Source organism: Saccopteryx leptura, chromosome 7 (genome assembly GCF_036850995.1).
Source record: "Saccopteryx leptura isolate mSacLep1 chromosome 7, mSacLep1_pri_phased_curated, whole genome shotgun sequence".
Lineage (NCBI taxonomy): Eukaryota > Metazoa > Chordata > Mammalia > Chiroptera > Emballonuridae > Saccopteryx > Saccopteryx leptura.
The window spans coordinates 121,375,619-121,403,106 of record NC_089509.1 but is presented as its reverse complement, the minus strand read 5'-3'; the positions used below and the strand labels follow the sequence as shown (position 1 = coordinate 121,403,106).

The following is a 27,488-nucleotide window of genomic DNA, read 5'->3' as shown; positions in this document are numbered from 1 at the left end:
GTGCATGTCTTGCATGCATGTTATGTAGTGTCTGTGTGGATGCATGTGCCTGTGTATATAGTATAAGCACGTGTGTACTGTGCATGCGTACTATGTGCCTATGTGTTCCTGTGTGTAGTATATTGTATGTGTACTGTGTCTGTGTACACGTATGTACTATATACATGTATATAAGTGGATTCTGTAGGACAACCTCAGGAGTGAACAGCAGAGCCACTTCATACTTGGACATTCTGGGGACCAGCTTGTCCCCATGGGAAGTGGAGGGTCCTCTGACGCTCCCCAAACCTCAGTTCCTGGGTCACCTGAAGCCCCGCCGCTCCATCAGCAGAAAATGCCTCGACATTCTTAGCCTATTAATACTTCACATATTATTTTAATTCTCCAAAATAAACTTGCTTAGTCATGAATCTATTATTCAAACTCATTACAAACACGAACAGATCCACCTCTGACAGCTTTGGGACAGGGTCTAGGGAGGGTCAGGTCCCAAAGGTGGTCAGGCCCGGGCCACTCTGGCGGCCCCAATGTCCAGGTGCACAGGGAGCACTGCACCTGGGTCCTTCACCATGGGCCTTTATGAGATAATGTTTCTAGTAACAGGAGTGCCCTGATTGTTTTTGCTGGAAGTTCATGGCAGCCAGAGAGAAAATGTGCCCCACCTCCCAGGCGGGCTCACAGCCCAGGAGCTGCCACGGGGCCACTGGTCAACAGGGACAACCCGAGTCCAGTGTCTGGGGAAGCAGGGACACAGGAGGGTTGGATGTTGTGCACACACGTATTCCTGTGGGGGCTTCACTGAGGGACGGCTGACCTACGTGGACTCACCCCAGCAAGCCACCCAGTGCAAGGAACAGGTGTCTGGGCTGACACTTGGGGGGAATGACACCATCCAGGGCCAGCAGTCACCCATCTTGTCAACCCTAAAGCGCCTGGTAAGTCAGGCTGTGATGGTCAGAGCCCCGGGAGGGACGGATGCTCTGGGCTGCTCACATGGAGTTCATCACTGCTGCCCAGGCTGCAGGGCTCACACCACCCAGGGTGGGAGTGGGGGGTCAGGGGTCTCCCATGCCCCTCCCAGGGCTGCGGCCCACAAGGTAGAACCAGGGGCCACAAGCAGGGCAGGTGCTACCTGGTCTATTTCTGAGTGGGCAGGACTGCTCGCCCCAGCCTGCACTGGAAGGAGGCCCTGCTCCCCACTTGCAGAGACGGGAAGTGTCCACCAAAAGGCTGGGCAGAGTAGATGGGGCAGTACCAGGCAGCTTTCTCCTTTCCACTCACACAGTGGAACCCATAGAGCCACCAGAGGGACCCTGCCCGAGAGTGACCACGGTCCACAGAGCCAGTTCCCAGCCCCTCCATCTAGGGGCTCCATGAGCAGAGGCCCAAGCCCACACCAGCTCTGGGGGCCCATCCCAATGGACAAAAACACGACTGGACCAAGGCTACTCTCGCTGACCCAGTTGCCCCTCAGGCCTGGGCGGGCAGGGTCTTATAGGGATTCAAGATGCCCTTGGGGTCCAGGAGGGTCTTGAGCTGCCGCATGAGCAGCAGGGCCTCGGGCGGCTTGCTGTAGCCCAGGACGCTGCGCTTCTTGAAGCCGACGCCGTGCTCAGCGCTGACGCTGCCCTGCTGCCCGGCCGTCCACTCGTACACGTAGGGCTCCAGGTCGCCCAGCAGTGCCGCGCTGAAGGCCTCCGCCGTCACGTTGAGGTGCAGGTTTCCATCCCCTGGAGGGACGGGGACCCACAGATCAGGCTGGGCAGGACTCCTGAGAGCCCTCCCCTCCACCCTGACGCCCCTCCCCTCCTTGAAAGCCTCTTCCTGCCCTCTGTCTGGTGTCAGTACTTCAAGCCACCGGCCACTGATCTGAAGTGACAGAAACAGCTTCTAGGGGCCACACTTCTCTCTCAGCCGCCCCTCACTCCACAGGATCTACTCCCTCCAGGGGCTCCTGACTGAGAGTGACCACCAGGACGTGACCCACTGAGAGCCATGGGTTCTGACCACAGTGACGGCTGCCAAGACTCACGTCTCCAGCTGTGCCCAGGATGGCCCATCACCCCAGGGAACCCTCACAGACACCATAGGGGCCTTCCCTACCCCCAGGACACCTCCTCTTGAGATCACCCAGCCCACATCCACTGCAAACAAAGTCCTGGCTCCCCAGCCGTCTTCTCTCAGGTCCACCTGCTGCCCTCTGGCCTTCAGGCTCCCTCACTGAGATCTCCAGGGCCCTGGCTTTCCAGAAGTGTCCAAACACACACTGGGCTGGCCCTGGTGACAGCCAGGCTCACCCCACGCATGCACCCGCTCTCAGGGTCCCAAAGCAATGACCAGAGACACAGAGATTCACTCAAGTCAGTGTGACCAGGGAGCTGGGTGGGGCTGTGAGCTCGCTGAACCCTGGCTGGAGAAAGCCCAGGGTGTGCCTGCACCCAGCAGGGAAACTGGTGGTGGACGAAGTTGCCACTGACCGGGGCCTGGTGGGGGTCTGGGGGTAGGAATCGTGCTGGCCCTGGGAGACTGGGAAGTACACCCAGGCAGTCTGGGTGTGACTAGCACACGAAGCCAGCATGGGAGCCAGAGCAGACTTGCAGAGAAGAGGCCCCACACCCAGAGCCAGCAGTCAGGACGGTGGCGGGACTGAGCAGATGGTGAGTCAGACCCAGTGAGGACTGCTGCCCACCTAGAGGGGCTGGGAGCCTCAGAGGCCAGTGCAAAGGGCTCCCCGAGGCTGGAACAAACACAGCGAACCTGGGGCAACACGGAGGGCAAGGAGGGGCAGGCCTGGGGCCTGCACCACAGTGAGCGTGCGGTTCTTACACAGCCCCCTCCATCTGGGGGTTTCAAATGTGGGTGTGTCACAGCGACCCCTCCACGCAAAAGTGCCCTCACTGACGCACTCAGGGAAAAGGCACCTAAAAATGCGACCAAGAGCTTTGCCCAGGGAAGTGCGTGTGGGAGGAGAGACCCATCTCCACCAACACCTGGATGCTCATGTCAACCCGCCGCAAAGCTGCAGGCAGGATGCACCCTACCTGGTGCCCAGACACTGAGCTCAGGCTGGGGGACACGGGTCTGCACCCCACCCTCCTCATCCCCTGCACAAACAAGCAAATCACCTCCCACCCAGGCCTCAAATAGTTCCCACCACAGGGAAAAGATACATGAGCCCAGGCCACACATGAGCAAGGACAGCAGAATCCAACCACAAAGCCTCAATATACTGTCACCTCCAGAAACAGAATATAAATGTTGTATGTTTAAAGAAATGAGATAAAAAACAAAATACGGGCCAGGCAAAGTTTTTAAATGGCCAAGCCAATGTTTTGGAAATAAAAGGTGTGATTGCCAAAGCAGACAACTCAATGAGCAGGTTTGTAACAGGACATCACACACAGCCGAGGGAGCGTGCGACCTGGGAGACGAGCGAGGTGGCCACGTGGGCAGAGGCCACAGGCCTGGACCACAGGAGCCAGCGACTCGCGCCTGGGCTGCGGTTTCCGCTGGAAACCGAGATGGGGAAGAACAGCCTCTGAAGACACAACGGCAGCCCCAGGCAGGACACGCAGCCACCCAGATGGATCACCAGGCAGTCATCTGAGCCCTTCTGTTGCCTGCGTCCCCCTGAAGCAGTGGTGGTCAACCTGGTCCCTACCGCCCACTAGTGGGCGTTCCAGCTTTCATGGTGGGCGGTAGCGAAGCAACCAAAGTATAAATAAAAAGATAGATTTAACTATAGTAAGTTGTTTTATAAAGATTTATTCTGCCAAATTTAGCGAAAATCCGACATAAAGTACCTGGTAAGTAATTATTATTATATGCTTTAACTTGCTGTAACTCTGCTTTATAAATTTTATAAAGTAAAGTGACTTCCCTACTTTATAAATCACCATGACTGTGGAACCGGTGGGCGGTTAGAAAATGTTACTACTAACAGAGATACAAAAGTGGGCGGCAGGTGTAAGAAGGGTGACTCCCCCTGCCCTCAAGGATGAGATCCAGGCAGAGGCTGTGAAAGCAGACAAAGCCGGACAAGAGGTGCTGCGGGTACAGACCACACTGACCCAGGAGTGACAGCAACAGCGTGGCCACACGGGCTGAAGCACGAGACCAAACCAAGACACACCCCAGAAACAGTGTGAGCAGGTGGAGATCACAATCTCGGCTGCAGGGTCCTAAAGTCCTTGCATGCGTACCAGCTGGGCTCTGCAGACAAAGGGAACCAGCAGGATGCGTGCAGACAGAGAGATGGAGGGGTGGGGAGGGGCCAGGGACAAGGAGGAGGGTTCATTTTAAGGAACCGGCTCACACAATTCCGGGGACTGGCAAATCTGAAATCTGCAGGGTAGAGCAGCAGGCTGTAGATCAAGGGAGGTGCTGATGTTGCAGCTTGAGCGTGAAGGCTGTCAGGAGCCAGAAGTCCCTCCTGTTATAGGATCTCAGTCTTTTTTCTCTTAAGGCCTCAAGTGACTGGACGAGACCCACCCACGTTATGAAGGACAATCTGCTTTGCACTTGCATTTGCATTTGTCTCCTGAATTAAATGCTCATCCCACCTAAAAAATACCTTCCCAGCGACATATAGACTGGTGTTTGACCAAACATCTGGCAATACAGCCCAGCCAAGCTGACACATAATGTGGCCCTCCTGCACTGTGTGCAGGGGGCTAATGACCCTGCTTAACCTCAAACCCTGCTCAGCTAAGAACACTGGCTCTGCATCCGGGCCACCCAGGGAGCAGATATACATGTACAATTCCCTACTTGGTAAATGGAAAAACCTTAAATGAGAAAAAAACATCAACCAAAAGAAGGCTGAAATAGAGAAAAGGAAATAGGGAAGAAATGACAGACCCAGAGAAAGCCAAAGCAGGGTGAACTGGGTCAAACAAGTGAGAGTGAGACACGTGACTATTATATCAAGGCAGCACACCCGCCCCAGAGGCCACTTTGGTATAAGCAGTATCTCAGCGGCAGGCAACTGAGGAGCAGCAGAAGAAAAGCCGTCTGGCCCCTCTTTCACCTAATGCAGGACGTCCGTGTAAAGGTCCCCTCACCCCTCCCTCTAAAAGGAAAGACAGAGACAGTCGTCAGAAATGCTGGGCCTTGTCAGCCTGAGATGCACCAGGTGGGTCCGTCGCCCCGTGGGCGTGCTCCCTCCCAGGGTTTGCTCCCCTAGAAGCTGCGAGTCCTTGTCCTCTGTGACTTCTCTAAGGATGCCCGCGTCTGAGCTCCCCTCGAGTTGCTCATCGCTGAGCCTTCTTGGGTGTGAGATGCACGTCAGTGAGCTTGTTCATCTCTGTATTCTGGGTTTTGTGGGTCTTACTTACAGGGCTCCAGCCAATAAATCTAGGAGGGTAGGGGGCGAGGTTAAGCCTTCCCTGCCCCACACAAACAGACCAAATGCCCTAGTTTAAAGACGATGACTGGCATCCCTGGCCAGTTAGCTCAGTTGGTTAGAGCATCTTTCCGAAACACCAGGATTGCGGGTTTGATCCCCAGTGAGGGCACATACAGTAAGCAACCAATGAATGCATAAATATGTGGAACAGCCTGACCAGGCGGTGGCGCAGTGGATAGAGTGTCAGACTGGGATGTGGAGGACTCAGGTTCAAGACCCTGAGGACCCCAGCTTGAGAGCGGGCTCATCTGGTTTGAGCAAAGCTCACCAGCTTGAGCCTAAGGTCGCTGGCTCAAGCAAGGGGTCACTTGATCTACTTTAGCTCCCCGGTCAAGGCACATATGAGAAAGCAATAATAAACAACTAAGGTACTCCAGCAAAGAATTGATGCTTCTCATCTCTCTCCCTTCCTGTCTGTCTGTCCTTATCTGTCCCTCTCTCTGACTCTCTCTGTCTCTGCCACAAAAATAAATAAATAAATAAATAAATGGAACAACAAATTAATGTTTCTACCTCTCTCTCTCTCTGAAATCAATCAATAAATTTTAAAAACGGGAAAAGACAATGACTGCCAAATAATGAAGAAACCTCAACTCTGTGCTGTCTTCCAGGCACACGTCTAAATCACAGATAGAAATGGCTGGAAATCACAGGAAGAAAACAATAGGGCCCTGGCTGGACAGCTCGACTGGCAGAGTGTCATTCCAGATCACAGAGGCTGCCGGCTCGATCCCTGGTCAGGGCACATACAGGAACAGATTGATGTTCTGCTTTTTCTATCTCTCTCCTTTCCTCTCTCACTAAAATCAATTAAAAAAGAAAGTTAAAAAAGAAAGAAAGAAAAAAACAGTATGTAAGGCAAACACCAAATAGAGGAAAACTAACGTCCTGTGTAACATCAAGCAAAGGAAGCTTCAAGACTAAAGAAACTAGAGATGAAAAGCCTCATTGACCCGAATGAAACAACAGTGCCCACCTCCTGTCTTCAGCACTGGCAGGCCCCCAGCTGAGACGCCGGTGCTGCGACCCGGGATTGGAATGTCTGCACAGCCAACAGGAAGTGGCGGGTCGGACACAACGTGAGCCATTCTCTGCTGGACCTGTGCACACACGGGCTCCAGGCTTCCAGAGAGCAGTTGTCCTGAGTAGTCACCACTGTTACAGAGTCAGACCACACGGGGCCTGCTGGGCTGCTGACTGGTGACACTGGCCCGTATGACATAGGCCTCATGTGCCACAGAAAACCTCCATATGTTTGCAAATTAAAAAACACATTTCTACCTAACTCATGCCCAACACAAATAGACCAAAGAGAGGATGGTGGAGATGAGAAAATATTTAGAATTAAAGATAACGAAAGTGCCATCAAATCTGTGGAGGGGGGATGAGGAATTGAGCAAAAAGGATGAAAAATAACCTCAGGGATTGGACAGCTGTGCAGCTGTTGTGGTGGGGAGAGGGGACAGTGGGGGGGGACAGGGGGATAAATGGTGATGGACGAACACTTGACTTGGGGGGTGAACACACAATGTGGTGTACAGAGGTGTGCTGTAGAGTTGGGCACCTGATATCTGTATAATTATGTTAACCACTGTCACCCCAATAAAAAGAAACTGTGGGACCGCCACACAAACGCAGGGCCCCCCTTGCTGAGGTAAAAGCTCTCAGGCACCAGCCCTGGAGCCACTGAGCTGAAGTTGCTCTCCGGCCGGCCACTCCTGGGCGTGGGGCTGAGGTCAGGGCTGCAGAAGGGCAGGGCAGGGTCATGGCAGCAGCAAAGAGGCCGGGATACAGAGTCCAAGCAAGTAGGCTACAAGCATCTCACACATAGATGCTCCGCCCGCCCCACTGAAGCCCCCAAGGAAGTCATGCTTTGTTTACGATGACACCTGGACCCAGAGCCACTGGGACTGAGTAGTAGCTACTGTCCTGGCTGGGGCATGGCCCAGACCATGCAGAGTCTCACAAGGTAATAAACAAAGATACTATTTAAAACAACAACCTAGGGATCAGTTAAGCTGAAACTTGGAGGAAAATGGAAACACCTAAGTTAGAAAAGAAGAAAACCTGAAAACCAATGAGCTGAGTACTTCATTCATAAAGTCACAAAAGCAACAGAATAAACCGAAAAATGGAGAAGAAAACAAAATAATAAACGTAGGGGCAGAAAAGAAGGAACTAGAAAACGAACATTCTGGAGAAAGGACTAACAAAGCAAGCGCTGATTCTCTGGAGAGACTGCAACGTTGGGACTACAGAGGGCCACCTGCCGAGTGTGACAGCAGGTAAGGGAACAAGACAACACTGTAAACAACGTTACATCGATATATCTGAAATTCTAGTAGAAATGGACAAATTCTTAGAAAGAGAAACTGCGGCGACCAGCTCAGAAGCAAGGCTGGACCAGCCTGCACCAGTTAAAGACGCGGGGCTGCAGTCAGCCACACAGCTTCCGCCCCCTGATCTGCACTGGCAGGTTCCCCACACACGAGGAGGAGGAAGCTCCACCGAGCACAGACCCCAGAGACAGGTCGAGGGCAACCCAACATCAGTGGGGACAGCAGCAAGACCCTGATGGGGCAGCACCATCCACAGACTAAAAATGTCCCACTCAGAATCAGATCAATGGGGTCAAACAAGACACAGGAAGGACATGGCCAAGCAGGGCTCAGGCCCAGAATACAGCACGTCAGACTCAGGAGGGTCTCGTGTCATTTGCTCCCTGACTGTTACAGGACAAGCACCTGGTCATCTCAAAGCACCTACAAACCCAGCACTCGCTCCTGATTTCAGATGGAGTGCCCTCAGGCCCCTGTGACCACGATGGTGTCCCTGGCGGTGGTCCAGGCTGGGGTCAGTGTCCCCAGAGGACTCGCCTGTCTGGAGGCTGCCCTCTCGCTGGTGGCCCTGCCCCACCGCGGTCTTGGGGGAAGAGCCTCGGCAGCCTCGCATCACTCCCTTTCTGGTACTGGCCTCGAGGACTGTCCCCTGCATGGTCCTCCCACGCTGCGTCCAAACCCTGCCCGCTCTGACCTCCTCCCCAAACGCTAGGGTTGTGTGTCCCCATGGAGGTTGTTTGAGGAACAGAATTATTCCCTTTCAATGAAGCTGAAGTTATTGGTCCTTCCTGACTCAAGGTCCCACAGACCAGCCTGTGCTGTCCCCTAACTCGGGTCAGGGCTGCCCTCGTGGGGCCCCCAGCCCATGTGGGACAGTGTGATTCCAGTGCAGTGGGTCTCAGACTAGAGGCTCCCATGCCCAGTGCCCTTTCTCCAAACACCCAAAGGACTCAGGAAACTCAGCACCCTCCTGGGATGCTCCCCAAGCCAGGTCTTACCGTCCCTGTTCAGGGCGTGGACATGGTGCTAGCTAGCCCCTGGTTAAACATCTAGCCCACTGGCTCTGCTCACCCAGGTGGCCATAGCCCACCACATGCTTGGCCCGCGGGCCGAGGCGGGCACGCACATCAGTCACGAGGTCGTAGAGCCTGTCCACGGGCAGGGAGATGTCATACTTGTACACGTAGCCGTCCCGGCTCAGGGCCTCCGTGATCCTCTCCCGCAGGGCCCACAGCGCCTGGTGGGTAGGAAGAAACAGGCCAAGTCAACACCTGGCAGCGATGGGCATTAGAGTGGCAGCTGCTTTGGGAGTGACGCTGCTCTGTTGTGGCAGGAAGAGTCCACCCCGACCGGTGCCAGGCTCACCCCAGGACAACACCGAATGCCAGCGATGGAGGTAGTGAGTTCCCCTCTGGATGGGGACAGGCAATGACGGAGGGCACTCAGGCACACCCTGTGTCCCTGTAGGGGACATGCGGGATGCAGGGCACGGGTGGGACAGGGGTGCTAGTGGCTGGAGCAGGGACAGTGGGGGGTGAGCAGTCTTGGAATGGGAACGGGGGGCTTGTTACAACAGTGCTCTTGCACAAAAACCCAGCTGTGGTTCCCTGGTTTGGGTTAACAGTCTCTGTGGACATGTGAAACCCTCGTGAGGGAGCAGAGACAGTGTGCCATGCCACCATGAGATGCCACCATGAGCCCCACTGTCCCACATGGGCTTTGTCCCCACTCCACGTGCCCCATCATCTCAGGAAACATCAAGCAAAATCTCTACAAGGTAAGGTGCTCCTTTTGTTGTTAACATGAGCACAGTGCCATGAGCACCCCTAAAAATAACAGGTGCCCCCAATTCCCTCATTGATTTTACAGCCCCGAGGGTCACTCCATGCCCCAATCACCAGCAGGTCCTAGTGGCAGAGCCCTTCACACACCCAGAGCTCAGCAATGTTACCACTCCACTGCAGGAGCCGCAGGGACCCCAACCCGCTTGCTGCACGGCTGTCCTGCTCACCCTGCTGCCCGCAGGCTCCCCGTGCCTCCATCCACGTCCGTCACACACTCCCGACCCCAGATGGGCTCTCCCAGCCCGCCCCTCCTGGGCCTGCTGCACAGGCCTCCTGGGGTGCTCCCCATCCTCCTTCACTCAGTGCCCTTCAGGGGTGCCATCCCAACCTCTACCCCTGGCCACCTCCCTACCTGGACGCCCCTCAGACCTCTGCCTATCGGGGAGGGAAGCCAATGTCCCCCTCCCCCCATGCATGACCAGACCTCTGGGCACCACTGTCTGAGAGCAGGACTGGGGAGCCAGCAGACCAACAGGCCAGGACCAGTGCACTCCTGCCTCCCCTCAAGAGGACCGCGGCTGCCCTGTGCGGGAGGTCCCCACCCAGGTTCACGTGACCCGCCCTGCCCATGAGCTCTGCAGAGGCCTGGAGCACAGAGGTGTCCCCTCTGGGTCCTGCTCTGCTTTCTCTTTATAGAGCCATGAAGTCGATAACCAACCACAGAGACAACACTCTGCTCCTCCACACCCACCTGGGCCCGTCCTGCCACTGTCCCCACACACTTCCTGCCCCCTGCTGGCCACTCTCCACACTGCAGCTCAGGGACCATGGGGGAGATGGGTGTCAAAGGCCTGTGATGGTGATGTGGCTCCCCTGCCCCGGGACCCCACCTCCTTCCTTTGGGCTCAGAGGCCAAGTCCTTCTTGGTGCCTCGTCATCCTCAGGACAACATCTCACCCTCTTGAATGGCTGAGTATAGCGCTAACCCTCCCACAGCCCACACAGCTCTCTCTCTCTCTGCCAGTTTAAAACACTGAAAAAATGATCTGGGCACCAGGAGTGTGTTTGCAAAGAAGTTCTCTGTCAAAGCTGGGTCACCTGCTCATGTCCAGCCAGAACCCACATTCACAGCCGACACAAGGCCTTTCACACGGCCCAGATGAGCCGGGCTGGGCCAAGGCCGGGGGAGGCGGGGCGTCAAATAGCACACACACCTTGACTTTCCTCTGGTCAGTGGCCACGGTCCCGTCGGTCACCAGGCCAGAGCCCAGTGTGCGCTCCAGGAAGCTGCTCAGCTTCTCAGTGTCATGCTCCGCTCTGGAGCCCGAGGTCTCAACCAGGACATAGAACGGACTTTCTGGAGGGGCAGAAAGCAGGGTGGGCAGGGCCAGAGGCGGTCAAGGCGAGCCAGGACAGTCCTGGGCCAGTGCGCTACACTACTCTGATGGCTGTCCTGATGCCAATGGGGCCCAGGCAGCCCACAGAGCAGGAGCTCTCTGCTGATGCTTTATTTCAGATGGTTTATAAATAGATCTTTCACTGTGACAAACCACACTCGCTGGAAATACAGAAACAACCCAGGTGACACTGTGGAGCCCTCATTGATGGCCTGGATGACCCAGGGGTAACTCAGGCTGCAGGAGGCCACTCTTACCAAACCCCAGGAGGCCCACTATCCACTCAAGCCTCCCATCTGCCCAGGGGTCCTCCATCTTTCCAATGGCTGCATATGTCTTCTTTGCCACTAGACACTTACATTCCTACTGTATACTAAATGTAGCATCTCAACAGAAAGTTAGAGCATAGCCTGACTGGTGGCTCAGTGGAGAGAACGTTGACCTGGGATGCTGAGGTCCCAGGTTTGAAACCCTGAGATTGCCAGCTTGAATGTGGGGTCGACATGATTCCACGGTCGCTGGCTTGAGCCCCCTGGTCAAGGCACATATGAGAAGCAATCAATAAACAACTAAAGTGAGGTAACTACAAGTTGATGCTTCTCATCTCTCCCTTCCTCTCCCCTACCCTGTCTCTCAACAAAAAGAAAAAGAGAGAGAAAAAAAAAAGAAAGAGAGAGAGAGAGGAGGATGAGACACATGGTCTCTCTGGTCACCATGTTGAGGACATGGTAAGAAGGTGGCCACCTGCACACCAGGGAGTAGGGCACACCTCAAACCAACCCTGATGGCACCTTGACCATGGGCTTCCAGCCTCCAGACCCTGAGATATAAATTTATTTTGTCTGAGCCAACCCACCTGTGGATCCTACGAGGGCAGCTAAGACGAGGACTCAGGAGGAGACCCACCAAGACCTCAGCTGGATACTCATAACCTCTCAGCTCATGATGCAAACTGCCACTCAACACCCCGAGTCCCCCCAGCAGGGACTGGGGCCTGGGGGGCTGCCCTTGCTATTTGCTCACTGAGGTGAGAAGGTGGGCGTGTCACGGGATGTCGTGTCTCTCGGCTGTGGAGCCAGGACAGCATCTCTGATGAGTGCACTTGGACGACGGTGTTCAGTAAACTAATGGAGGGCACATCACGAATGAATGTAAATGACAATCCCATGCTCATCCAATCCTGGTGACACCACAACTACAGCAGTGCCGACATCTCCTTCCTGCCCCCTTGTGCTCAGGACGAAGGCCTGACAGCCTGAGCCGCCCCGTGTGGCAGAGAGCTTCAAGGGACGGGCGGCGGGCAGGGACAGTACCTTGCACGGGGCTGGCGAGGAGGAGGTGGTGCCTGACCAGCTGCATGCACTCGTCGTCCATGAACTCGTACGCCGACAGGATCTCGCCCAGCATCCCCTTGCAGGTGCTGAACGTCTGCACAACCTCAGCGAAGCCTGGGCAACCTGCACGGGGCACAGCGCCTCAGGCACACGTGGCCCAGAGTCTCGCCCAGGGCCCCTCCCCTTTAAGGCCCCAACCTGACTCCCAGCCAGCTAGTGAGGTGGGCTTGCGAGTGGCAGAAGAACTGCCGATCAAACCTGACCTGTTTGATCATTCCACAGTGTCCACCTGGAATGCTGAGGTCCCAGTTCAAAGCCCCGGGCTGGCCCAGTCAAGACACATACAAGAAGCAACTACTATGAGTTGATGCTTCCCACTCCCCCCCCCCTCTAAAATCAATAAAATCTTCAAAAAGAAAAAATAAATAAAAGAGGCACTGCCAATCGAAACACCACTGGTCAGCCAACAACTGCACCGTGGGCATCAAAGACAAGGACAGAGCGGGCTCACTGAGGTGCCCACAGAGCGCAGCGGCGGGGAAACAAGGGGGCACTTGGGAAGGCGTGCTGAGCCACCCACGGCCCCTCTGGAGACGGCCTACTTGTACTCCTCTTACTAAAGCAGCACGCTGCTCAGGTTCTCACCGTTCCTCGACAACTCAGTCAACACACGTTGTGAAGCAAGGAGAGGTCACTGTGGGGCCCCAGGGCAGGGGAGGCTGACTGTCCAGCAGCCGAAGGCAGAAGGGATGCAGTGGACTGCTGCAGCTGGGAGGGGCCAGGACACCCAGTGGTGGGGAGGGGTCAGGCATCAAAAGGTCATGGAGATGTTGGGAACAGTGTCCCGGAAAGAAGAGGCCTGAGGAAGCCTGCTATACGTCTCCAAGGAACAGGTGGCCCCACAGCCGAACGCGGCTGCTCAGAAGGCTCAGCTGCATGCGGACCACAAGGGAGCATTAGTGAACTACACAGGTTGTGAGAAGCAGTCCGGAATGCAACACAGCCAGTGAAAGAGACAGAGCGGGTGGAAGAGGGTGAGACAGGAGGGCAAGCAAACACTGCCGTGCGTGTTCAAGCACAGCCACGCAGGGGAAGCGGCGACACTGGAACCAACAAGACTCCGGGCCAGGGAGACCCAGAGAAATGTTCTGACACTCGACGTGCTGAAAACCACGAGAGACCAAAGGAGACAAGGAAATCTGTAAAGTACCCAAAGGAAGTGAGAGACAGAGCCCTTCAGAGCAGCCGAGGAGGCCGCCCAAGCTGGAGCACTTCCGACAGGCGGGGGGAAACGAGTGCCCGCCTGAACCAGCACACCCAGCGATCGTGCCTCTGCAGAGTGAGCGTGACCCGCAGGCACCAGTGAGAACTCATCACCAGCGGGCGTCCCCACAGGAGGGCTCGAGGGGGTGTCTGAAGGAGGTGAGCCCAGCGGAAGGCCTGAGACAAAGGCACGAGGACGAAGGAAAGTGGCACGTTTATAAAATGACAGTGATTGTGATCTGAGAGGAAGACGAGCAGGATCAAGATTCACGACAAGAACAGGGATGTCTGGAGGGGAAGAAACCACTAACGTCCTCACGACCCTGACTCCCCGCAGGAAGACAGTGATGGGACTGACTGCACCAGCAAGTTAGGGGCCAGCGGAAACCTCCAGAAGACTGGCGGTTTGCATCCCTTCTGGCCGAGGGTAGGAGGAAGCAGGTGACACACCTACTCAATGGGAGAAAGGCAGAAAAGGAAGTGGACGCAGGTGAAGGGCGGGAACTGAAGGACGCAGGTGTAGGGTCACAGTTCAAGTCAGCTGTGCAGGGCGGTGGGTGCTGAGGGCTTTCCCACGGGGGAAACATCACGTGTGCATTTGCTGGGGTTCGAGGGAGGACATCCGTTTGTCCTCATGAGTGTGCAAATCACTCCACACAATGCCAAATCACTTGACCTAATGCCAAATGACACCATTTCCCACAGAATCTTAGGTATACACTCCTTGCATAACAAAGCGGGTGAGAGGGCTGAGGAAGCCCAGTTTTTAGAGAACAAAGTTGTTCTGTCCAGAACCCAGGCTTGAATCCAGGCTCCAAGGTCAGGTCCTGGATTCCTCTGGAAAGAGTGAGAAGCCAGGAAAAACGGGCCAGGCTGTGGGGCCCCTTCCATCCCCTCCCCTGCACTGTGGCAGGGCGGCAAGGAGAACCAGGCTCCTGGCAGCAGGAACCTACCGAGGAAGGCCACGTTCACGGCCCTGGGCTTGGGTGGACACAAGATGGACACAGCGGTAATGATCCCCAGGGTGCCCTCGGACCCGATGAAGAGCTGCTTAAGGTCATAGCCAGTGTTGTCCTTCCGCAGGGAGGTAAGGCAGTTTAGGACGGTGCCGTCGGCAAGCACCTGGTGAGGGAAAAGAGAAACGACATTCTCGCAGTGCCCCCCCCCAGGAATGCAGAGGGCCCAGGGCAGGGCCTGAATCCACCCAATCAAGCTTAAGGAAGGACCCCCCACCCCCCGTGGAGTGAAATCCCCCTCACCCATGACTGTAAGCTGCAGGGCACAGTTCTCAGGGGGAGCTGGCCTGAAGCAGGGCCTACACCTGGGGGGTGGAGCAGGACACTCCTCATAAACATGATAAAGTGACTTATAGTAGAAATAACATGCAGCGGAGAACAAAGCTACTGGAACTTGGAGCATTAGAAGTCGGAAGTCCCGCCCTGGCCGGCTGGCTCAGTGGTAGAGCGTCGGCCTGGCGCGCAGAAGTCCCAGGTTCGATTCCCGGCCAGGGCACACAGGAGAAGCGCCCATCTGCTTCTCCACCCCTCCCCCTCTCCTTCCTCTCTGTCTCTCTCTTCCCCTCCCGCAGCCGAGGCTCCATTGGAGCAAGGATGGCCTGGGCGCTGGGGATGGCTCCTCGGCCTCTGCCCCAGGAGCTAGAGTGGCTCTGGTTGCAACAGAGCGATGCCCCGGAGGGGCAGAGCATCGCCCCCTGGTGGGCAGAGCATCGCCCCCTGGTGGGCGTGCCGGGTGGATCCCAGTCGGGCGCATGCGGGAGTCTGTCTGACTGTCTCTCCCCATTTCCAGCTTCAGAAAAATACAAAAAAAAAAAAAAGAAGACGGAAGTCCCATGCACAGTTTTATGTCTGTTCCATCCTTGGGTAACAAGACAGAAGGCTCCATGCCTTAGGAAACCATGGGGTACACAACAGAGTCGATGAGGGTTCAGGAAAAGGGACTCCAATGCCCCTGGAGGGGCAGGAAGTGATGGTGTGACTAATGGCCAACAGAACCTCGCTCCAGCTCTACACAGAGCCCACCTGAAAGCCACTGGTGAAACGTACTGGGTTGTGGGAACCCACTCAAGGGGAAGGGTGCTTAGAGCACCACACATGGACCCGGAAGTCATGGGCCCAGCAGCAGTCTCCCGGGAAGCCAGAGCATGGCCTCCCTGAGTGGGTGCTGTGTGTGACCCACACGTCCTGGCAAGACTGGGGCCAGACCAAGGTAGGACAATGGGAGTCCGATCACCTGTGCCGCTGCGACCTGAGGGCAGCCGGGCACTACCCCAGTGTCCATACACCTGTGGGCCTTCGCAGAGGACTGAACCCTAACCTGGAGGCACAAGGTAGGACTGAGAGCCGAGCCCAACAAGCCCACTCAGAGGCCTCGTGAGCACACTGATGGCTGCGAACAGGCTAAGAGCCATGCCCTGTGACTGGGACGGGGACACAGGAAGCCAGGCTGCCGTCCCTGGAGGTGGGGCCACACATGGACACAGAGCATGGCTCCCAGCTCACCACTTCCAGGCCCAGGACGGTCCCGTGCAGTGAGCCGTATCTCAGGAACCGCAGGCCGCCTGCGTTGGTGGCCAGGTTCCCCCCGATGTGGCAGCTGCCCTTCGCCCCCAGGTCCAGGGGCATGATGAAGTCCCGCTCCTCCACGTACCGGCTCAGCTCCTCCAGGACGCACCCTGCCTGGCAAACCAGGATCCCTGCCAAGCAAGCACAGCTACCACAGCGCCCTTGGCTCAGGGTGGCTCAGGCAGGGCCTGCAGTGCAAACCTTCCCCCAAACAAGGAGCAGCCACCTCGGGGCCCTGCCCAGACCCAGGAAAGGAACACATGCCCCATCCCTCCACAAGAAGTTATCTCTGTGAGTACCATGAAAAAGAGGAAAACTGGTAAGGCAAAAAACGAGAAGAAACAAGCACGTGCATGCTTATGGAAGGAAGCAGAAAAGAGGGTTGCTGTAAGGCACTGGTTCTCAACAGGGGGTACCCCCCAGTGCACACATGACAGTCTGGAGACATTTTGGGTTGGGGGTGCTGCTGGTGGCCAAGTGGGTGGATGCCAGGAATGCTGCTCCACATCCTACAGTGGCCAGGTGCCCACACCACAGAAAATGATCGGCCCAGAAGTCCGGCTCAAGAAGCCAACACCATGATGCTGCCGCCCCCGAGTAGAGAGCCCTTTCACACTTATGGGGCCTCACACGCCCAAAACGTGGTCATGGCCAGAAACTGTCAGAGCCCAAAGGAGGCCACAGCGACAGCCCCTGCCCTTGACCTCAAGCCCACAACGTAAGTTACTAAGTGGCCAACTAAACAACACCCACCGTGAGGACACGCTCAGAGGGCCCAGGTCCCCCACCGCCCAGCCCCGGCAGCTGACGAGGTGGCACCGACAGGCAGCCTGGCTCACCAGACACGCTCTGGAAGCTGATGACCTGGTTCATGAGGGCAGTAGACAGGATGACCTCATCAAAGACAGGGACACTGCCTCCCACCAGGCCTGTGTTGCCCCCCTGGGGGTTCACAGCCAGGTTCCTCTCATGACAGTACCTGGGACAAGCACAGGACGGGTGTCAGGCCACACTTCCCCACGCCCATGCCACTGCCCGGTGGGACACACTCTGGGCCAATGCCTGGCTGTGAGGGCAATGATGGCGATCAAGGGCCTAACAGGTAAGAATTTAGAGAAATGGGTGTGCCCACACCTGGGAAGTATTGTGTCACATGCATCAAAGAAACCCACCCTTCGAGGTGCCAGCCTCCCGAGATGGATTCTGAGAGCACACGGAAGCACAATGTACAATAATGTGAAACTAGAGACCACCCTGGTGTGATCTGGCAACTTCAGGGAACTATGAATTATATGGCACTTGTGGGTGGGGCACCTTTCTTGGGTCAGAAATGGCACAGAAGCCCTGGACGGGTAGCTCAGTTGGTTAGAGCGTCATCCTGATAAGCCAAAGTTGAAGTCGGAGCACATACGAGAATCCACCAATGAGTGCATAAGTGGAACAACAAATCTATGTTTCTTTCTCTTTCTTGCTCTTTCTACAATCAATAAGTAAATTTTAAAAAATAAATAAGAGCCTGACCAGGCGGTGGTGCAATGGATAGAGTGTCATTCTGGGACATGGAGGACCCAGGTTCAAGACCCCAAGGACGCTAGCTTGAGCGTGGGTTCGTCTGGTTTGAGCTAAAGCTCACCAGCTTGGACACAAGGTCACTGGCTTGAGCAAGGGGTTACTTGGTCTGCTGAAGGCCCATGGTCAAGGCACATATGAGAGAGCAATCAATGAACAACTAAATTGCCACAACAACAAAAAAATGATGCTTCTCATCTCTCTCCCTTCCTGTCATCTATCCCTATCTATTCCTCTCTCTGACTCTCTGAATGAATGAATAAAAAGTATATTTTAAAATAAATAAGAAAATGACACGGAGGAATAATTCACACGAAGAAACAGACGTGGATTTGAGAGAGAGAGAGAGAGGTGGGGCGGGGTGAAGTATCAGTTCACACTTGCATCACTTTAGCTGTTCAGATTGCTTCTCATACGTGCTTTGACTGGGGGCTCAAGTGGGGCGGGGTGAAGTATCAGTTCATACTTGCATCACTTTAGTGTTCAGATTCCTTCTCATACGTGCTTTGACTGGGGGCTCAAGCAAGTGACCTTGATCCCATACTCAACATGATCCCACACTCAAGCCAGCGACCTTGAGGTTTTGAACCTGGGGCCTAAGTGTCCCAGGTTGACGCTCTAGCCACTGCACCACCACCAGTCAGGCTGTATTTGCCAAATGGAAAGAAAAAAAAAAGACAACGTCTTAGATACAATTTGATAATATTTAAAACCACCCACATGCAGAAAAAATACTAACGTAACAAACCAAATGTCATCAGTGGTTATCTTCAGAGGTGAAAATAGCGGTTGCTTTTGCATTTTTTTCTTTATGGTTTTCTAATTTTCCTATAATAAACATGATAGTTTACTGATATAAAAAAATCAAGAAATGTATTTTTTTTTTTCAAAAAGGTCCATTTCCTTGGAATCTGCAGCCAAGCCATGCCAGGCCCAGCGCCCAAGGTTTCAAGGTTCAGGGCTTGGCCCTGCAGGGGCTGCTGGCTTCCTGGGGCCGACACCTGTGTCTCTGTCTTCCTGAGGAAACTACTCAGGAACCACAGACGGGCACGCAGGGCTCCTTACCTGAGGATGTGAGACACCTCCCGGAAACTACTATGAACCACGGACGGGCACGCAGGGCTCCTTACCTGAGGATGTGAGACACCTCCCGGAAACTACTATGAACCACGGACGGGCACGCAGGGCTCCTTACCTGAGGATGTGAGACACCTCCCGGAAACTACTATGAACCACAGACGGGCACGCAGGGCTCCTTACCTGAGGATGTGAGACACCTCCCGGAAACTACTATGAACCACGGACGGGCACGCAGGGCTCCTTACCTGAGGATGTGAGACACCTCCCGCGATGTCCGGGGCTTCAGCAGCACCTTGCTACAGCCTAAGACAGAAAAGCACATTACACACGGTGAGGGGACCTTCGGGTCTTTGCTCTGGAGTAGAAGGTGGTTCTTCAACACCAGTTTCTCCTTACTCTGTGAACTGACCTGCACAACTACGGTCACCTGCAAACCTCAAGGACAAGAGCGGTTCATCTACACACTGGAAGGAGGCGGAGGTGCCGGCAGAGGGCACTGAATGCAGTAATGGTGAGGGTGGATGGGGGGGGGGGGTACCTCCCAGGATTCTCCACTGAGAGTTATCTCCTGGGCAGATTTGACACTAGGTAGATACTCTGTTGCTCCTCCTAGTTCACCCATGAAATCAGCAGCTGATTTTCTTGCCCCCAGCAGTTCTTAGGATGTTTGCCAAATGGTAATTTTTACCCATCTTCCACTGATTAGCTGACCTGTACTCTAAGGAGGAGCCTTCCTTCTCTCCTGTGTATTCAGCTATCTAAGCATATCAATGTGGGCTCATGGGTTCTTCTTTCATTCACTGGGTTACAATTCTTTGCTGTCATCATTTGAGGTCCTGAAGTGGTTGGTGGGAGCCCCCAAACTAGTCTTTTGGCATCCTTAACCACTGCGTCCCTTCTGCACCTCTGTTTTGTTGAAAGAACTCTGAGTAAGTGAGCAGAGGCTGCAGGGGCTGGAGGAGTACCCAGCACATGTCCGTCATTCACTCTTTACGGAGTAGTGAGAGATTGGGTTGTAGTGTTTGTTTATTTTGTTTGTTTGGGCTTTTTTAGAGCGAGAGAAGGGAGACAGAGAGAAAGAGAGAAAGAGAAACATGCATTTATTGTTCCACTTATTTATGCATTCAGTGGTTGATTCTTGCATGTACCCTGAACAGGGATCGAACCAGAAACCTTGGTGTATTGGGACAAAACTCTAATCAACTGAGCTACCTAGTCAGAGCAAAGCTGTAGTGTTTATTTTTGTTTGTTTTGACAGAGACAGGGAGAGAGTCAGAGAGAGGGACAGCTAGGGACAGACAGACAGGAAGGGAGAGAGATGAGAAGCATCAATCTTCACTGCGGCACTTTAGTTGTTCATTGATTGCTTTCTCATATGTGCTTTGACGTGGGGGGGAGCTACAGCAGAGTGAGTGACCCCTTGCTCAAGCCAGCAACCTTGGGCTCAAGCCAGTGACCTTGGGCTTCAAGCCAGTGACTTTTGGGCTCAAGCCAGCAACCATGGGGTCATGTCTATGATCCCATGCTCAAGCCAGCGACCCCGTGCTCAAGCTGGCGAGTCCACGCTCAAGCCAACAACCTCAGGGTTTCGAACCTGGGTCCTCCACATCCCAGTCCAACACTCTATCCACTGCACCACCGCCTGGTCAGGCAAGGCTGGAATTTTTAATCTTACTTTTTTTTTTACTCTGAAAACGATCTTTCATTTGTTTTTCATCTAATAACCATGTTTTCCAGGGGCTGGCTGTTTGGCACTGTCCAGGGACCTTGGTCACCAACGAGGTTCCTGCAGTTTAACTCACTCACTGCAGGGTTCTCAATATTTGAGTGCCCTCCCTGAGTTCTGGGCCCTGGCACAGGCTAAGAGAATGAGAACAGATAAATCGCATGCTCTCGTGAAGTTTACCTTCTGATGGAAGAGAGGATAAGAAAATGAAAGGTCTGATATACTCACAGTGGGAGCCCACAACGAGAACAGAGCACAAAGGAGAGAAAATCATCAGACAACTCAGGAAACTGAAGCAAAGTAGTGTCTGAGGCCGGGCTCCCAGCCAGGGAGAGGCAGAGAGAAAAGAGAGCCCACAGGGTCAGAGCACAGCCCGCTCAATGCCTCCCCCAACTCTGAACACCTGCGCATGCTCTGGGGGCCTGTCTCTGTGGGTGAACTGCCTTCAATTCCTGCACATTCAGCATCCTGCCCACCACCTGCAGCTGCACCGTCTGGGTTTTGTGAGGGACAGTCCATAAACTACAAGCACCCCCATCACGGGTCCAAGTGCCCCACCCCCAGAGGAGTGCGGTTGCCCAGTTGCACTCCTGGGCTCTGGAGCAGCTGTTTCACGAGAGCATGAGATCTTTCCAGGAGTGCAACTGGGCTAGCACAAGGCTCACACAGCCATCGAGTCCCTGATGGTCCTGCCCCCTTGCTCTCTGACTTCCTCCCTTCTCCACCCACTCCCCCCCTACAGGCTCCTCAAACACACCAAGTGCATCCCTGCTCAGAGGCTTTGCACTGGCTGTTCCTGCTCTAGGAATGCCCTTCCAGACAGCTCCCCATTTTGCAGTCCATTTTCCCACAGCCACCAGCCTGCAGTGACAAGCCAAGACTGGGACCTGGCGTGGCTGAGTCTGGGGAGGGCACTGCCCTCTCCTGACTCCAGGTTGTCACACATGAGCCCACAGGCCCTGTGCTGGGCGGCAGCTCTTGACAGGACAGCATTGCTCGATGGGGTCCTTACTCGGTGGGCAGAGTGGGGCTCCTGGGCACTGCTGACACTGAAAAACTGTCCAGGGACCTCCAAAGTCATCAGCCTCTCTGCAGGGAAGAGCTGCCTCTGTTCCTAAGCCCACACCCCAACTCTACTTGCCAAGACTTCACTTTGGTTTGGAATCCCAAAGACAGCACGGCGCTCGCCGAGTCCACAGCTCAGCACACCCCTCGCTGTTCATTTGTCATCCCACGAGCGCCGGATCCAGGCCCAGCCTGAGGATCTGCACGCCCAGCCTGTCCTGGCGTTACAGGATTTTTTTGTTTGTTTTTAAAAAAATTTTTTTTTTTAATTGATTTTAGGAAGAGAGAAGAAGGGAGAGAAAGAGACAGGAACACTGGTCTGTTCCTGTATGTGCCCTGACCAGGGATTGAACTGGTAACCTCTGTGCTTCAGAGTGAAGCTCTAACCAACAGAGCTATCCAGCCAGGGAGGCATTACAGGTTTAAATACATCATTTTGTTGTGAACTGCTCATCTTCTAGCTCTCCTTAATACTACAGCAAAAATGTGGTTTCTTTAATTATATTAGTGGACAGGTTATATTATCTCCAAAGTCATTTCAGGAGAAAACACAGGGCATTACACAATCTGTTATCAGAAGGGCTTGCTGGACCTAAGAGGCTAAGACCCACCCAGTTGGTGCATAGACTTGAGGAAGGGACCGGATGGATATGGAGAGGAGAAACTAGGGGGCAGCTAAACCAGGAACCCTGCATCTTGCCCTAGGGAGCTGTGGTGGGGAGAATAAGGCCCCCCAAAAGTACCTCCACACCCTACACTCAGAACTTGGAATGTGACCTGTTTTGGATAAAGGGTCTTTAAAGATAGGCCCTGGCCGGTTGGCTCAGTGGTAGAGTGTCGGCCTGGCGTGTGGAAGTCCCGGGTTCGATTCCCGGCCAGGGCACACAGGAGAGGCGTCCATCTGCTTCTCCACCCCTCCCCCTCTCCTTCCTCTCTGTCTCTCTCTTCCCCTCCGGCAGCCGAGGCTCCACTGGAGCAAAGATGGCCCAGGCGCTGGAGATGGCTCTATGGCCTCCGCCTCAGATGCTAGAATGGCTGTGGTTGCAACAGAGCAATGCCCCAGATGGGCAGAGCATTGCCCCCTGGTCGGCATGCCAGGTGGATCCCGGTCGGGCGCATGCGGGAGTCTGTCTGACGGCCTCCCTGTTTCTAACTTCAGAAAAATACAAAAAAAAAAAGATGTAAGTTAAGGATCTTGAGATGAGGTCATCATGTATTAGACTTGCTGTAAATCAGCTGTCCTTACAAGAGAAAGGAAGGGGAAGTTGAGACACACAAGGGCATGTGGACTAAAAAAAGCATTCTATTTGGGAAAGTGACCTCCCAGGGTGATCTGATCATAAATCCCTGCTGGGCAGGTCATGGTGGGCAGTCACACTCCAGACCTGTAACTTCTTTAGTAAAAGGTTTGTCTTTGCTTTATTTATTTATTTTTTTATTTTTTTTTTTATTTTTATTTATTTATTTATTTTTTCATTTTTCTGAAGCTGGAAACAGGGAGAGACAGTCAGACAGACTCCCGCATGCGCCCGACCGGGATCCACCCGGCACGCCCACCAGGGGCGATGCTCTGCCCACCAGGGGGCGATGCTCTGCCCATCCTGGGCGTCGCCATGTTGCGACCAGAGCCACTCTAGCGCCTGAGGCAGAGGCCACAGAGCCATCCCCAGCGCCCGGGCCATCTTTGCTCCAATGGAGCCTTGGCTGCGGGAGGGAAAGAGAGAGACAGAGAGGAAAGCGCGGCGGAGGGGTGGAGAAGCAAATGGGCGCTTCTCCTGTGTGCCCTGGCCGGGAATCGAACCCGGGTCCTCCGCACGCTAGGCCGACGCTCTACCGCTGAGCCAACCGGCCAGGGCTCTTTGTCTTTGCTTTAAACAAGCGCTGCCCATTGTTCTTGTGCATCTATGTCAACACACTTTTGAAATGAGTTTAACCACCCACAAGTGAGCACAGAATCTATGTAGTTAACCATCCTGTCCTCCAATCCCACCTCGCTTTCTCCCAGCTCCATATAATCCTCATTATGGTCTCTCCTTAATTTCAAATGCAAAATTATCTTCTGAAGCATATATTTTGCTCCCTAGCATATGTCATCAGTTTGGCTCAAATAAACTCATAAAAATTCTCCACAGGTGCCTGGCCAGATAAGCTCGGCTGATTATTGTCCCGAAGCGCAGAGGTTGCCAGTTCAATCACTGGTCAAGGCACATACAGGAACAGCTCAACGTTCTTGTTTCTCTCTTCCTTCCTCTCTATTATCAATAAAAAAAATTTCTACAGATTTGGACCTTTCCTATGTCCCATTTGATGACAGGGAAAGATTGGAGTGATGTTGTTATAAGCCAAGGGTCCCCAGAAGTTGGGAGAAGGGCCGTCCCCTGCAGCCTCTGGAGGGAGGACAGCCCTGGGACACCTGGATCTCAGACTTGTTGCCCTCAGAACCGACAGAATCAACTTCTGTTCTCTTAAGCCCCACTGTGAGAGGAAGCCCCTTAGAAGCAGCCAGGGGACTGTCTTGTCCTCCAATTTGAAGGTGTCATGTACCACCAATAAACTTCTGTAAATTCTGTCCTCAGAGCACTTTAACGTCACCAATGTGCAGCTTCTCCTGGGGACAGAAAGGTGTGTGGGGCCCTTGCTCACCTCGCATGGTTCTCAGCCAGTCCACGTTGGAAGCCTCCAGTTCCTCAGGGTCTGTGATGACCCTCCCAGGGACAATGCGCTCAAAGGCAGCCAGGTCTTCCTCAGACACCACAGAGAAGGGCAGCCGCTGCACAGGGTAGCGCTTGCAGGTCAGCGCCACCTCAGGGGCCTGGGAGGACGTGGAGGAACTGCCTCTGCGAACCAGGGGGCTGGGGCCTGCAACCCCAGGAGGGCAGCCCCACGATGGGGGTCTGGACTGCCCCGCCCACGTCTTCTGCTGCATGGAGACTCCAGGAGTGCAGGCCACTCGCCACCGGAAGAGCCAGGCAGGCCACCTGGGCACTAGATGAGGCACCATAGCTCTTGCTCTAAAAAACAAGTGACAGGACCTGTAACCCGGGGAAGCTAGGAGCTGTGAAAAGCAAGTAGCTGCCCAGGGAAGAGCGGAAGTGGGGAAGGTGGGAAACAGGCTGGGTGGAGGAGACGGGACAGGAGGCCGTGCTGGGAGGCTCTGCCCTTGCTCCTGTCCAGGGTGTAGTGCCCCTGCAGGAACCTCCTTCTGAGAACTCCCGAGCTGTACTCCCGGCTCTGCCCTCCCGTGGGGTTCATCTTTATGAGCCCTCATCCTTCAGAACAAAGCCAAGATTCAAAGTGTTCAAAGGAAAGGGGCAGCAGATGCCACTAAATTGTACACTTAAAGGTGGCTACATGGGCCTGACCTGTGGTGGCACAGTGGGTAAAATGTTTTTTTATTTTATTTTATTTATTCATTTTTAGAGAGGAGAGAGAGAGACAGAGAGGGATAGAGAGGAGAGACAGAGAGAGAGAAGGGGGGGGGGAGGAGTTGGAAGCATCAATTCCCATATGTGCCTTGACCAGGCAAGCCCAGGGTTTCGATCCGGCAACCTCAGCATTTCCAGGTCGACGCTTTATCCACTGCGCCACCACAGGTCAGGCCCACAGTGGGTAAAATGTTGACCTGGAACACTGAGGTTGCCAGTTGGAAACCCAGAGCTTGCCTGGTCAAGGCACATAACAGAAGCAACAGAAGCAGCTACTACTACAAGTTGATGCTTCATGCCCCCCACCTCTAAAATCAATAAAGAAAACCTTTTTTAAAAAACAGCTGCCCTGGCCGATTGGCTCAGCGGTAGAGCGTCGGCCTAGCGTGCGGAGGACCCGGGTTCAATTCCCGGCCAGGGCACACAGGAGAAGCGCCCATTTGCTTCTCCACCCCTCCACCGCGCTTTCCTCTCTGTCTCTCTCTTCCCCTCCCGCAGCCAAGGCTCCATTGGAGCAAAGATGGCCTGGGCGCTGGGGATGGCTCTGTGGCCTCTGCCTCAGGCGCTAGAGTGGCTCTGGTCGCAACATGGCGACGCCAGTATGGGCAGAGTGTCGCCCCATGGTGGGCAGAGCGTCACCCCCTGGTGGACGTGCCGGGTGGATCCCGGTCGGGCGCATGCGGGAGTCTGTCTGTCTGTCTCTCCCTGTTTCCAGCTTCAGAAAAATGAAAAAAAAAAAAAACAAACAGCTAAAGGGTAAACTTTGTTTTACGTATATGTTACCACAAGTTTAAAAGGTACAGAATCATCGCTGGCGAGGTAACTCGGTTGCTTAGAGCATGAACCCGATACACCAAGGTTGCGGGTACGAGAATCAAAATAATGCATAAGTAAATGGAACAGGTGTCTGTCTCTCTCGAAATTCAATCAGTTAATGAAAAACTATTTTAAAGCGCAGAATCAAAGAAAGGAGGGATGAGGGAGCTTCTGTGGCTGCCCACGTGGTGAAGGCGGGTTCGCACACGGATCCCGCCAGTGTGACAGGTGACAGGCGGACACCTCCCCTCCCCTGGCGCTCAGACGACTCGGTGAGACCTCGGGAGAGGACCCGCCGCGCCACCACGGGGCCCAGCGGTAGACGGGCGCAGGACCGCCCGGCACCCGCATAGTAGGGGCCGCGCGCGTCAGGGCACCCGACCGGGGACAAGGGCCGGCGGGGCCGCGCGGGCCCAGCAGGTGTCGCCCGCCGGCAGGTCGCGGAGCGCGCTCAGGCACGTCCCGCGAGAACGGTCGGGCGCGCGCGGACGGAGTGGTCACGTGACGGATGCAGCCCGCACGGGGTAGGCTTCGTCCACAGCCCCGGCGCTCGCTGCCCCGGGCTTCTGACCACAGCTGCCGCTCCGCCCCGCAGCCCGCGGCCCCTCCACTCAAACCCACAGCGGCTGCGCGCGCGCGCCCTCACGTCCGCGTCCTCGTCCCGGCTGCAGGGGCGGTCGCCGTCCTCAGGCCACCAGAGCCAGAGTGGGCAGGGCGGACAGGACCGAGCCTGCGCACTGCCGCCCTCCCGGCCACGCCTCCCATGAGCCCCGCCCCCGACGCCGCCGGCCCCGCCTCTCCCCGTAGGCCCCGCCCCCTATCTTCCAGTCCGGAAGGCGGGCCCCCTGTGGCCGGGTGCGCAGCCGTGTCCGCAGTTCCCACTGCGGGCTCCTCCGGCCTCTACCAGCGTCCCGCACCGCTCAGCAGGGATCTCGGCACACCCTCTCACCACCTCCCCGAGGGCTGGCCGCATTGTGTTCGCCCCGACGGCCCTCCTCCTGCCGCGGGTCCCCGGGGAGCACCGAACCCTAGCCCCCGCTGTGGCCAAAGGGCAGACATCCCTGTGGATCGGGTGTGTTTTGCAGTCGGAACCCGAGCTAGTTCCTAAAGCTGCCTGTCAAGCTGCGGGAACATTATCCTCAACAGAGGCTCTGCCCTGGGACTCGAGTGGAGGGACCGCCGAGGGGACCGGCTGCGGGAGGTCACTGCGGCTTTCCTGCTCCAGCCGCTCCAGGTTCCCGCCCTCGGGGAGACGCAGTAGCCGAGAAGCACCCTCACCCGGACTTCTGAGTCCCAGCTCCACGAGGCACTCCCTCCCTGAACGCCAAAGGCACCAGCCAGATAACACCCACTGCCCCATCAGCTGTGCAGCCAGCCTCAGAGCAAGTCCTAATCAGTCCCCTCCCTGCCTGCTGCCAGGTGCGGATACTCTGGCTTCCTCCCTTGCTTGCTCGCCCCCGCCAGGCTTAGGGGTGGTAACTGCTTCCTGCACTTGTGGTGCCCTTGGCCCTCCAGTTAAGTACCCTAAATTAAACTGTTACAGTAAAACGTGGCTTCCTCTTTCCTGACACAGTTCCTGGTTCCAGAATAGGGTTCACCTCCAAACCTCTGGCTCCCATGGGTCCTCCTGAGGCATCTCCAGTACCTATCTGTTCAGCTAGTTCTGTGTGTCTTCCATAAAGCAGATGGCAGGGATACTTA

At 55.2% G+C, this 27,488-nt stretch overlaps 1 protein-coding gene across 5 annotated transcripts; it reads right to left on the bottom strand.

Moving 5' to 3' along the window:
• Positions 1-333: 333 nt before the first annotated feature.
• D2HGDH (D-2-hydroxyglutarate dehydrogenase) lies at positions 334-27,488 on the bottom strand. 5 transcript variants are annotated; one of them, XM_066346571.1, is made up of 10 exons: positions 26,434-26,652; positions 24,190-24,557; positions 19,001-19,058; positions 16,946-17,085; positions 16,044-16,237; positions 14,478-14,646; positions 12,241-12,384; positions 10,745-10,887; positions 8,818-8,983; positions 334-1,730 (listed from the first exon to the last, which is right to left on the bottom strand). In XM_066346571.1, exons 1-10 carry the CDS (start codon positions 26,550-26,552, stop codon positions 1,471-1,473), a joined length of 1,761 nt encoding a protein of 586 aa, XP_066202668.1. In that variant the 5' UTR covers positions 26,553-26,652; the 3' UTR covers positions 334-1,470. The 5 variants fall into 5 exon arrangements, with proteins under 5 accessions (XP_066202668.1, XP_066202669.1, XP_066202671.1 ...); XM_066346572.1 differs by lacking the exon at positions 26,434-26,652 and adding an exon at positions 27,386-27,488 and having other exon boundaries at positions 335-1,730; XM_066346574.1 differs by lacking the exon at positions 26,434-26,652 and adding an exon at positions 27,433-27,451 and having other exon boundaries at positions 335-1,730.